This window comes from Nicotiana tomentosiformis, chromosome 1 (assembly GCF_000390325.3).
Source record: "Nicotiana tomentosiformis chromosome 1, ASM39032v3, whole genome shotgun sequence".
Taxonomy (NCBI): Eukaryota; Viridiplantae; Streptophyta; class Magnoliopsida; order Solanales; family Solanaceae; genus Nicotiana; species Nicotiana tomentosiformis.
The window spans coordinates 153,368,566-153,381,395 of NC_090812.1; the positions used below are offsets into that span (position 1 = coordinate 153,368,566).

The following is a 12,830-nucleotide window of genomic DNA, read 5'->3' on the forward strand; positions in this document are numbered from 1 at the left end:
AATTCTCCAATATAGAAAGTAGGTTTCAAAAGTTCATTTTAATCCGTTATCTTTTGGATATTGTTCGGTGTAAACATCATATTCATTCACTCCAATTGTGTTTGTTAGTACTTCGTTTAATACCTAAACTCTAGAGATGTAAATATATGCAAATAAATTAACACACGGAAGAAGAAATATACTTTTTTCCTGTAACAACAGCGTCCGAGCCAGCTTGTCCACATCTCAACGAGTATATGGCATCTCCCATCAACACAGAAACATGCTTAACTTTGTCCACCAAAGCTTAAGCAAATGAGAAGAAATACCTAGCATTTTCTTTTCCTCTCCGCCGCTGGAATTTGAATCCGGTCTCCCATAGTTTTCGCACATTTCATTGATGCTATGCCCACACTCTTGGCTGCCAAAAGAAGAAATATATTTGAGACAATTTCTTGTCTGTTTTTCATTCCAAAAGAACAAAATAATTCATTGAACTTATAGCCTACTTTGATTCAAGACAACACAACAAGGTTACAAAATCAGAAAATAATAGTTGACCGCTGCTGCTAAAATACAACTTATTATCCCCATTCCCCCTGCTGCTAGGGATCCCCAGCTTACCCACTGTGATTCTTCGAACTGGTGGTTTGTAGGTTGGAGGGGAAAGTGGCTTTTCCCTTTTTTGATAACAGAACATTGATATTTGGATCAGTTTGCGTGCATCTCGATGGATTCACTGGATACCTGCGATCTCCGACCAATACAAGTACTGAGTAACTCTGTCCACAATGCACTCCTATCAAGCATTCTTCGTTATTAATATGTTTTGATAAATCTTTAAATTATTTGATTAATTCAGCCAATGGCACTGAAAGAATATGTAGCAGACACTATGTGTGTACAAAGTCAAACTATTCATGAAATCTTACCAAGCTTACCCAACTTCCCATACAAAAAAATTTCTACCTTTACATCAGAAGTGAAATGAAACGAGAAGGGGGTTACTTTATGCACCCCAAGAGTGTGGCTTAGTGGTCAATAAAGTGAATTAAGAGCCATGAGGTCTCAGGTTCAAATCCGTTGATCCTAGCGGAGGCAAAAACACAAGATGATTTCTTCCCATTTGTCCAAGCCTTGGTGGATAGAGTTACCTGGTACCTGTTGCTAGTGGGAGATAGCAGATATCCTGTGATTTTAGTCGAGGTGTGCGCAAGCTATCCCAAAAAAAAGGGAGTTACTTTAAATTCCTTAAGCTATCCTTAGTCCCTAAAGAAATCCTATTCCTTTCATCCCATATAATCCTAAAAAGTCACAGCTGGCTAGTTTCCCTAGTGCTTCAAACTCAGCTCAAGCTTCTTCATGTTCCGAATTTCCAACCACTCAAAGTTCAAAATCTTTTTTTTTTTTGAATTATCATCAATTTCATCATGCAGGATATATCTAACCGGTTGTTGCCAGAGTTTTCGACAGAATCTAGACGGATGTTTAAACTCTAGTGGCAATGAATAACGTGAGCTTTGGTCAGTAAGCTCAAAATTCCACTTCCACGCAGATATTCAAGGAAGCTAAAGAATACTTCAATTTTGTTCAATAAGAACCTTACCTCTGAAATTCATCTACTTGAAGTTGATCTATATTGATTATCATTCAATGACGTGCAATTTCATCGTTGATGCCACGTGATCCTCTGCGAAACTGAACTTGCTGGCTGCAAATTCATTCCCTTGAAGTTGATTTACATTGATTATCAATAGATGACGTGCAATTTCATTGTCGATGCCATATGATCCTCCGCTTTCAACATTGAACTTGCTCGCTGCAAATTCATCCCATTGAAGTTAATCAGACTGCTTCAATTATCAGGGGATGATTAATTAGCAACTTCTTGATTGGCACAATATAACTTGAACTGTCATTATCTTTAGATTTAGATAAACAGGTGATTATGTGAGGGCAATGCATACAAGAATATAAAAACTTCTGATTCACCAGGTCTAAGCTCACTTCTCTAGATATGTAAAACATTGAAGCAAGATAAGATAAGGAGTGAATATAAATAGAGAAATTTGCACAAAAATACAACCCAACACACCACATTGCACCTACATAGCCATGTTTTTAAGTTTAGATCTGCATAGCCCTTTTTTTGCAACAGTGCTTATACACCTGGTATACAACATTATACACTTGTTATAATGTTGCATACAAAAACTGGGTTTTGTCTCCTACGAACTTCAATTCACGATAAGCACCACGAAATAGCTTAAATCTTCACCGAATAACTTCAAATTTTAACCACGGCTTCCAAATGACATCCCCAACGAACTCCAATCATCAATTTGTCAAAAACTTTAACAAATCACAAAACCTATTTATGAGTTTTCAAGCTTTTAAAACCCCCAACAATGGAGTTTCAAATTTTTTTACTTTGATTCACCCAACAATGTTTAAATCTGTGTAGATAAACATAAATTTCACTCTCAAATCAGTTTCTGACAAAGATCTTCTTAAGAGCCTGAATACCCTGTTAATAGGTGAAAAGAAATTTCAAATAATATATAAGATGGGCAAAATTATGTAAGAAAAAAAATATAGGCTAAAATTGGTTGGGGAAGTACCCCACGTGTACTTCCGTGTAATTGTTTCATGAAAATATCAAGTATAATACAATCCTTGCTGTAATTGCAAATACATGATAGCAATTCACGTGCACAATTTCACTTAGGCAGCTTGCGGAATTTCTAGAAAAGGACACTTTTAGCTTCTTCTTTTTTTGTCTAAATCAGTTGTTCTTGTTGATTTGAAAGCAGGATTTTAAAAGTTAAAGAAATTATTTCCTGTAATTTTAAATCATAATTTTTACTCCCTAGGGTAGAGGTAAGGTCTGCGTACTCACTACCCTCCCCAAGCCCTACTTGTGGGATTTCACTAGGTTATTATTGTTGTTGTTGTTATCATAATTTTGAGTACGGAAGTTTTGAGCTAAAGAATATAAGTCTTTTTTCTAGCTCAAAAAGATATATAGTTCTGAGTTACAACCCAAACTGAGAGCAATGCCTAAGGTATTGAGGAAGTAATGTGCTTTTTCAAGGAAAGAGGATTAGTTGTGTGAACAATTGTTGTACTAAATTTTTTTTATAAGGATAGTAGTTGTACTAAATTATGAGTAATGCGATGAAATTTGGGAGAGAATGATTGAGCATAAACTTATGAACCATTGTTTTGGAGACCGAGAGGCGACAAAAAGCGATGAGGACCCGCTTCACTGAGGCGAGAAGCAAAGCGCTCACCTTTTCGAAGTGAAGCGCCAATTAATACAAAAAAATTAAACTATTAAATTTGCACATATAAATAACCAAAAACTCAATCGCAATAACATAATAGCAAATATTTCAATTCCAAAACTAAAAGCATATAGTAGATACTAAAAGTCTAGAACTTGATAGTCAATAATTCATAAGACAAGCAAATTCAAAAACCAACATATAAACGAAGCAACATCTATTCTTAGCATAATTCCAAGCTATGTCATTCTTTTTGCTACCATCAGATGATGTCATTGAATATGCTATTTATAGGAAAAAATAATTAAGTTATTATGCAATCAATTGAACACTAAAACTGGAAAAAAATGCAGGTTGGGGGAAGCAAAAAACTCCAAAAAACAGAAGAGAAAACAGAGGACGAAGAGAACACAGAGGTTGCTACGGAAAAAAGAGAGTTGCTGCCAGAAAAAGAGAAGCAAGTACCTGAACGGCTTAACCCTAGCTGTTGCGATTGAAAGAGGAAGAATAGAAGAAGAGCTGCACAGGGGTCTGAGTCTGACCAATAAACCCTAGATGTTGTGTTTTTAAGTTCTTGTCTTTTCTTTTCTTTTTTTAAGAAGGACGCTTCTCAATGCCTCGCTGCCTCATCGTTGCCACGTTACATCTTGTTCACTTTTCAGATATCGCCTCGCCTCAGAGCAAAAAGGCGACAAATGTATGCTTTGCCTCGGTTCACGATTTAAGCATTGAGGCGAGCGTCTATCACAACATTGTTATGAACACTATAAAGGTGTTAGAGACCAGTTTGAATTTATACCTAATAAATCCAAAAATAGAGGTTATACTTTTGTTATTTGGTGGATATTTATAAGCAAAAAAGGAAGAATCTTCACATGATATTCAGAGCTAAAAGCATGTGATAGAGTGCCAAGAAAAATAGTTCGGTAGGTGCTAGAGGAAACAAGATATTCATAATATGAATATACAAATACCAGAAAGCATATGAAGGAAAGCACATGTCTTAGGTGTGACGATAGGGGAGGGAGACTGTGACAACCCGACCCCACATTTTGAGTATTTGTGTTCCAATTCATGTTTTGAAACATTGTATAAGCTGGAATTATGTTTTGGAACTTGTTGGTATGGTTCGGGTTGAACCATTTCAGCTGTTGCTGAAATTTTTGGTGTCTGGTGTTTGCCATCGCAAGCCAGGCACCGCGAAAGCGAAGAGGTAAGCTGGGTTGACTAGTTACGGAGACTTGCTCTCCGCGATCGCGACCAACTAGCGATGAAAGCAGTAGTCAACTATATTGACCCTCCACGAACGCGAAGCCATGACCGCGATCACAATGTGTTAGCGGGGAGTTGAATGAAAGGTCAAATGATCTCCGTGATCGTGAAGGATAGCCCGCGAATGCGATGATGTAGGTTGAGCCTGGACCGGGATCGTGGTAGGTGGTTCCCAATCGCAATGAGGGAAATGCCGAAGCATAAATATCTGCTTTTACGAAATCAGATTGGATATTTTTCAATTTTAGGAACTCGTGGGTGATTTCTTTTCGGACCGATTTCGACCCAAATCATAGAGGTTACAATAATTCCTTGAAACTATGTGATACATATACTTGAATTAGGTTGAATTCTAGAAACATGAGATTCAAGAGGGGAGATTGGAGATTTTAGACACCGGATACACTCCTATACTAAGTACTAACTAAAGCAAAAGAAATAAATAAGTACTATGAATAACACTATATTAGCTATTTGAAGGACATTGTAATAAGCTAACTAAACAAAGGAAGACTCAAATATGTGCAGAAGCAGAGTAACTAAAACAAAGAAAGAAAACTTAAGACATGCAGAAACAGAGTAGTGCAGGTAGGGAATCAGGATAGCAAAAATTGCAGAATATATCTGCGGAAGGAAAACGTAAGCACATGAAAAGTAACTGAGTCTACGATTTGCAGAACTCCTAGGGAAGTCACATAATAAAAATTCCAGAAGGACAGATCATGGGAATAAATTCTGCGAAAAAGCAGAAAAGTTCTGCGAAATGCATAATTGATGAGTCCAGGTTTGTCCATTATAAAGGCATATGACTTCACTTGTTTCCATTCATTTGTTTCATAATCAGTTTAGACAAGCACAAAAGAGCTCCCGAATTTTACACGAAGACCCGGTCAAGAATGAATATTCAAAGACAACAAAGTAATTTCCAGCCATTATATTAGCACAATTATTCACTCAAGATTCATTCACAACAAAAGCATCACACCAGCAAGAAGTTTGAAACACACACACCCAACTTCAAGCCACAAGTATGTCGATTTCATAACTCAGTTCATGCAGTGCAACAATATCTCAACAAAGAAGTAACAATCTCAATTATTCAAGTGTAAAAACTCTTAGGTAGTCTAAACTGAAACCCTTCAAGACTCACAGAATTTATACAAGATATACCACAAGAAACTCAGCCAACTTAGGTGAGAAACATACCAGCTAATGCGACAATAATGAGAGAATTAAGGTTAAGGTTCGAGGACTCTTGCTGTGAAGGGAACGTTAATGTAAAGGTGAAGAAGGCGAAACATCGAAATTCGACGATGGAGGGAAAGAAAGATCGCTCAACAGCTGCCAGAAGCATGTGAGATTATATTACTGAGCAGAATCTAACTGAAGCTTGGGGATACTCATGTGAAGCTTCATCAACAATTCACTGCAGGGAATGCTAAATCCTTCTGAGATTTTCTGTGAAAATTTGGCAACAGTTCCTCCACATTAACATCTTCAGAAAAATTACAAAGACATTCCAAGATAGTTGAAGTAATTCTTGAGTCTAGCTCAATACCCTTAGCAGCCATTTTGTGGAGCAAATCAACAATTTCTCCTGTTTGACCATTCAAACTAAAACCCTTGAGTAAACAATCATACACAGTAATGTCTGTCAAGCCAGAAGCATCCATTATCTCAAATAACTTTTTCGCCTCCTCCAATTGTCCTAGCTTCGAAAACCTATTTATTAATATGGAGAAAGTGAAAACATCAGGATTCAAACTCCTCCTATTCATACCAACAAGCAACTCCTTAGCTGATTGCAAATTCCCTGCTTCGAGAGTCGAACGAATGATAATATTGTACGAGACTATATCGGGTTCACAATTTGCATCTAACATCTCTTTAAACAATCCCGTCGCTTGCTCCAAGCTACCCTCTTTGCACAAGGCATCCATCAATGAGTTGTAGTCAAAAGCGGTCGGATGATATCCGTTCTTTCTAAATCTAAGAAACAAACCTTTTGCAATATTGAGCACATTTAGCTTGCAAAATCCATCAATTATAGTGTTATAGGTTATTGAATCGGGAATAAAATTCAATTGATTTAGCTGCTTCCAGAGTTCCAAAGCTTTGACAACATTGTTTGCCTCTAAGTAAGCTCCAATAAGTACAGTAAAGGTTCCGATATCAGCTAGACTCTTGTTCTCAACCATCTCGTTATGAATTTTTGCAGCCTTATCGAGCTGGCCGTCTCGGCAAAGTCCGCATATCAGTACGTTCATTGTAATAACGTTCGGCTGGACATAAGTCTCGTCACCCAACATCGATTCGAAAAGTGTCATTGCATCATCTACTTTCCCACTTTCACAAAGTCCTTTTAGTAGTGTATTGTAAGTGACCAAATCGGGTGTCTTGCCTTTCTCTATCATCACCTTTAAAATGCGAAAAGCATCGGCCAATAATCCTTCCTTGCATAGTGCACTAACAAGAATATTGTAAGTTATATTTCCGGGCTCCTCACCCCTATCAAGAATCAAATTGAACAATTCCATTGCTTTTTTAGCCTTCCCCTTAGTGCAGAGCGCACCAATCATACCCACAAACATAAAAATGTCGGGTTGGATTCCCCTGTTCAACATATCATCATACAACATTGTACTTTCTTTCAATTTGCCCTGCTTACAAAATCCATTAATTAAGCACGAATAAGTGACTACGCTCGGAGAAATTCCTTTCTCCAACATCTCATTCAAAAGTTCTTTCCCTCTACTAACATACCCTTTGTTGCAAAGCCCATTTATAAGTGTAGTGTACACGACAACATCAGCTTCCAAACCCTTCGTTCTCATCTCTTCCAACAACTCCATCGCGTCATCCAACCTACCCTCGGAACAAAGACCCTCCATCAACATGCTATATGTATACGAGTTTGGACCACAACTAACCACATTTTCCATACTAAACCTCAAATCCAGAGCCTCCTCTATTTTCTTCTCTTTACAAAGTCCTCTCACGAGGGTGTTTAAACTAACTACATCGGGCATTACCGCTTTCTTATCCAAACTACAAACAAACTCAATAGCCTTAACAACCATACCATTTTCACATAAACCCTTCAATATCACATTAACAATATACACATTAACCTTATAACCATTCTTGAAAATCAACCCCAATACACCAATTGCCAATTTTGGCTTTTGAAAATGCACAAAAGATTCAATCAAAGCAGCTAATGATAAAAACCAAGGCAAGACTTGAACTTTTCTCATTTCATGGTACACCATTAAAGCAAGATTGTACTCCTTATTCTTTGCAAAAGTTACAACAAGAAAATTGCAAGTTGACTCTGATGGGATTTGACCCAAATCAAGATTTTGGTTAAAAAGTGCAAATGCATTAATTAATTGGGGTTTTTTAGGGTTTTCACAAAGGGACCTTAATTGGGTATCCAATTTTTGTGTATCTGATGAGTGAAGTGTAGCTGCTGCTGAAAAGTGTGTGATAAAAAATCGATTTTGGGTATTAAAGGGTTCTGGAAAATAAATGCAGAGATTCGTTAATTGCTTTCTAGTCATCATTCTGAACTGACCATAGAGATATGCAGCTGAGGTGGTGATTAAGACCAAGAAAGGTGGCAGTTATGTTGTGTAAATTGGATTTGTGAGAGAAGGTGTGAAGGGTAATACTTTAAACCTAGAACGAGGATCGAAAATCACCTGTGAGTTGTGACGCCACCGCTTATGGCTTGAGCAGCGGTCGCCGGTCAGAAAGGGGCGACCGGACAGTAATATTCTCAACGTACAAAGGAGGTTGAAACAGAACTTCAGTTAGAGCTTGAAACAAAACTTAGAACTTAGTCAATTGGCCATAAATTTACAAATTTATTATGAAAAAAATGTGATTTCGGTGAAGGTTGTTTTGAAAACATATTTTCTAAATTTATTTTGAAAAAAAATGAAACATGACTTATACCCACAAGTTCTAAAAATTATCATAAATATTCAACGTTACCATTATTAATAACATTCATTATATTATCGCAAACCATAATTCTAAATATAAATAAATTTGATACAAAATTATTATTTTTATAATGAGCTACATGATACATTATTATGTGACCAAGAAGACGAAACAACATTGTTACAAAATAATAAATGGTGAGATCTTTTATAAAATACAAAAGTTTGGGTTATTAAAAGAGAATGAAAACTCTCAAATTTCCGCCGTCATTGTAGCAGTGAACAGTGCCAAACAGTACCGTGAACAGTGACTTCGTTATTGTTCATCGCGGACAAGCTGGAGCTTTAGGCTTCGATGGTCACAATGGCCAGCGACCAGCCACCTTTTCCGGCTGGTCTGCCCTCCCCCAGCGTTGCACAACAACATACAACAACTAACTCCAACCCAGCTCCTCTAGATTATTCTAAGATTTTGAAACCAAATTCTTTAAATCCTCCAGCGATGGCTACTGCTGCAACTTCAATTCAACCCATTCCACTGCGACGAGCAGTGTATTTGAATGGCCAACCAGTGATTAAATTCACGAGGCAGAAGTAGACCGAATGAACGTGATTGAAGGCCTCCAATATGTTGTCATTGGCAAGCTTTCATATGGATCTCCGGAGATTCACGAGCTTCGCTGAATAATTCCAACTCAATATAGTATCAAAGGTGAGTGTAATATCGGATTCCTTAGAGATCGCCATGTGTTAATTAGATTAACTCTATGGCAAGACTTCCTCGATTTCACATCGAAGAGTACGTACTACATCAAAGCCAAAGATGGGTATGAATACCAATTGCGTACTCTTATCTACGATGCAAAATTTAAGGCGGGTGAAGAAACTCTGATGGCGATGGCGTGGATTTCTTTTCCTGGACTGCTGCCTACCTTTTTTTAAAGAAAACTCTATTTTCTTTGGCTACAGCTGTAGGAAGGCCAGTGTGTCTTGACGCGGCAACTACAAATAAAACTAGGCTGAGTTGTGCAAGAGTAAAAGTTCTTGTCGATTTGTTGGCCGAACTACCTAAAAAGGTGCGCTTGGATATTGATGATGAAACTTCTGGTGGTGTTTGAATAGAATGGGTGAGAATTCAGTATGACATGCTATCAAAATATTGTAAGGAGTGTAAACTACAAGGACATGATGAAATTGAATGTTGGCGTTTGCACCCCGAGCTTATTGAGAATCAAAGCAGCAAGAAAAGGAATGATCTTGCAGAGTTGAATAACTGGAATACTGCTGCTGATGACCAAGGAAAAACCAAAAATCACACTACCCCTTTAATGATTCTCACGAGTGGAAAAGTAGTCACGAACATAGGTGAACAGTGGAAGGAAGTTCGGGATAATCGGGGAACCAACAAAAAAAATAAAACCCAGGTACAAGGGCAAACTGGCAATGCAATCGTGCCAGTGAATGTTGGTGTACTGCAGGTGCGCAATAACTTTGCACTGGTGGAGGTCGAAGAAGATCAGACAAACAAGGTTCAAACAAGGAATAAATTTGCAGTATTAAAGGAGGAACGACGTGATATAAACGAGAACAACCAACTGGTTTTGGTGGGGGGAAAACCAGTCTTCAATTCTAAAGATGGTCCTACTCCTTCTGGAATTCAATCCACAATCGACTGGGTTCATAGAAGGTTTGGGACAAGCAAAGAGGAGCTAAAACAACTAAATATGATCACAAACCAATCTTGTCATGTGATTCCATCTCAAACATTTAAAGATTCTGGGCAGATTGAGGATCTTGATGAGGTAAACTTTACAAAGGTCTTATGGAGAAATACAGTTGAGGTTAAGGATGATCAGTTGGGCAAAACAAAGACAACAGAAGAAAAGGTGAAGAAGGACAACAGTCCAAGCTCACCTGGCGATAGGCCTAAAGCCAGGTTCACCCGATGAGGCAGCTATAGTAAACCCCAACCTTAGAGCCACTTAAGAGATTTTGGCCTATGTAGATGGTGTTCCGGCTTATGCATCAGAGAACAAACTTGATGGAGATGTTGATGTGAAGGTTAGGGATGATATAGTGGGTTCATACCAAATTTCAGGCAATGGGAAGTGTGGTGATCTCACTAGAACAGTGCTTTTAGAGCAAACTGCTACAGTAACTCATGGCCCAGGCAGTGCCTATGAGCTACAACTCAAGGAGTGTGAACATGCTGATGAGCGAGCAAGTGTTCCAAGAGCATATAGGGAAATAGAGAAAGTGCCTATGGAATCTGGCACTGATCAAATTATGCAACTACATCTTAATGTTCCAATTAAGACTCCTCTACAACAGTTACATGATTTAGTTACACACAATGTGACACTAATTGATGAAGACTTATTGAGACAAAATCCAATAGAGGATGAAGGAGAAGATGAATCAACTGCAGAAAACTTCAAACAAGTGGCTAGGGAAGGGGATTTATCACCCACAGCTTTTGCTAAAAGAGGTAAGAAAACTAGGAAGAATCAGAGTAAAGATCCACCACAACCTTCAAGAATAATGCCTAGGAGGGAAGCCTCTCTATCTAAATGATGATGATCAAAACATTAATATGGAACATAAGGTCTGTGAATACATAACATGACTTTCCTAGGGTGATCAACATGAATAGGGAGCATAATTTTTGTGTAGTTGCACTGATGGAGCCTTTTTAAAAGAAAGGACTCATTGATAGATATAAAAGGAGGTTGAATATAGAGACTGTTTATGCAAATATTAATGGGCAAATATAGTTGTTCTTCGATGAAGTGGTAGAATGGGAAATAGTGGAGGATACCGAGCAATAGGTGACTGCGAGAGTGTTTCACCATGACCTGGGGCAGCACATGATGATGACATTTGTTTATGCAAAATGTTCAGCAGTGGAGAGGTTGGATTTGTGGTATCACTTGTATTACTTAGCAAGTGATATAGAATTACCATGGTTGGTAGGAGGGGATTTCAATGTAATATTGCATGAAGATGAGAAAATAGGGGGACTTCCAGTACACCCCCCTGATTATGAGAATTTTGTATTTTGTGTAAACCCTTATGGTTTGTTTGAGCAAGGGTACAAAGGAAGTCCATTCACTTGGTGGAATGGGAGATCCAATGCTGAGTGTATATTCAAGAGATTGGATAGGATTTTTGTGAATTTGCCATTTCAGAACATGTTGCCAACTATTGAAGTTGGGCATCTAATCAGAATTGGATCAGATCATGCACCATTGCTAACGGCATGTGGGGTGCAGACAACCAATTTTGTCAAGTCTTTCATATTACTGAACTTTTGGACAAACCATGCTATATTTATGGATGTGGTGAGGCATAATTGGGAAGCTGATTTCATAGGGGATCCGTTTTTGATGTTCAAGCAGAATATCAAGAGGATGAAGGCAGCACTCTCAAAATGGAGTAGGGAAACATTTGGTGATATCTTCAAGCAATTGGCTATTTTGGAGGACATTGTTAGGGTGGATGAGATGTTGTTTGAAGAAGAGCCTACAACTGAGAATAGGATTGTGCTTCAAATGGCTCAATCTGAATTGAAGAAATACTCGAGTATTGAGGAGCAGTATTAGAAACAAAAAGCTGGGATGACTTGGTTTGCTGAAGGAGAAAGGAATACTAGTTTCTTTCACAATCATGTCAATGGAAAAAGAAAGAAATTGCAACTGAAGAGGATAAAAAAATAGCAGTGGGGTATGGATTGAAGACCAGGAGCAATTGGCTACAACTGCAGTGGACTTTTATCAAAAATAGTTCATAAATGAAGGTGATGCTTCTGAATTTTCCTTGCTCAGTAATGTACCTTCAATGGTTACAATGGATCAAAATTTGGAACTTAGCAGATTGCCAACAAATAAAGAAGTAAGGGCAACAGTTTTTGAGCTTAGTGGGGAGAATGCTAGTAGTCCTGATGGATTCACTGGCTTGTTTTATCAAACATGTTAGGATGTTATTGGTGCTGATATACACAACATGGTGCTACACTTCTATGGAGGAGCTGCATTGCCTAAATCCATCACTTACATCAATCTAGTGTTGCTGCCCAAGAAACCTAGAGTTGAGACCTTCTCTGACATAAGACCTATTAGTTTGAGCAACTTCATTAACAAGGTCTTGTCTAGGGTGTTACATGACAGATTGGAGAGTTTTTTTCCATCTTTAATAGCTCCTAATCAATCCGGATTTGTAAAGGGTAGGGGTATATTTGAGAACATCTTATTGACTCAAGAAATTGTCAATGACATAAGGTTAAGGGGAAAGCCATCTAATATGGTGATCAAGCTTGATATGTCTAAGGCCTATGATAGGGTTT

General features: G+C 38.0%; 2 protein-coding genes across 5 annotated transcripts; one reads left to right on the forward strand and one right to left on the reverse strand.

Moving 5' to 3' along the window:
• Positions 1–32: 32 nt before the first annotated feature.
• LOC104117966 (pentatricopeptide repeat-containing protein At4g28010) lies at positions 33–8,387 on the reverse strand. 4 transcript variants are annotated; one of them, XM_070192546.1, is made up of 5 exons: positions 5,745–8,387; positions 3,732–4,065; positions 1,586–1,798; positions 604–726; positions 33–400 (listed from the first exon to the last, which is right to left on the reverse strand). In XM_070192546.1, exon 1 carries the CDS (start codon positions 8,102–8,104, stop codon positions 5,954–5,956), a length of 2,151 nt encoding a protein of 716 aa, XP_070048647.1. In that variant the 5' UTR covers positions 8,105–8,387; the 3' UTR covers positions 33–400; positions 604–726; positions 1,586–1,798; positions 3,732–4,065; positions 5,745–5,953. The 4 variants fall into 4 exon arrangements, with proteins under 4 accessions (XP_070048647.1, XP_009627413.1, XP_070048637.1 ...); XM_009629118.4 differs by lacking the exon at positions 3,732–4,065; XM_070192536.1 differs by lacking the exon at positions 3,732–4,065 and having other exon boundaries at positions 604–778.
• A 2,974-nt stretch (positions 8,388–11,361) lies between these two features.
• Positions 11,362–12,463, forward strand: LOC138891627 (uncharacterized). Its single transcript, XM_070175253.1, has 2 exons — positions 11,362–12,083; positions 12,313–12,463. Exons 1-2 carry the CDS (start codon positions 11,362–11,364, stop codon positions 12,461–12,463), a joined length of 873 nt encoding a protein of 290 aa, XP_070031354.1.
• The last annotated feature ends 367 nt before the right edge of the window (positions 12,464–12,830 follow it).

What these genes read in the sequence shown, in the direction of transcription:
- LOC104117966 (XM_009629119.4), bottom strand. Translation starts at nt 8,104, where the DNA reads ATGATGACTAGAAAGCAATTAACGAATCTCTGCATTTATTTTCCAGAA.
- LOC138891627 (XM_070175253.1), top strand. Translation starts at nt 11,362, where the DNA reads ATGACATTTGTTTATGCAAAATGTTCAGCAGTGGAGAGGTTGGATTTG. An exon ending in TACTCGAGTATTGAGGAGCA is followed by an intron (nt 12,084 to 12,312) that starts GTATTAGAAACA and finishes TTCCTTGCTCAG; the next exon opens with TAATGTACCTTCAATGGTTA.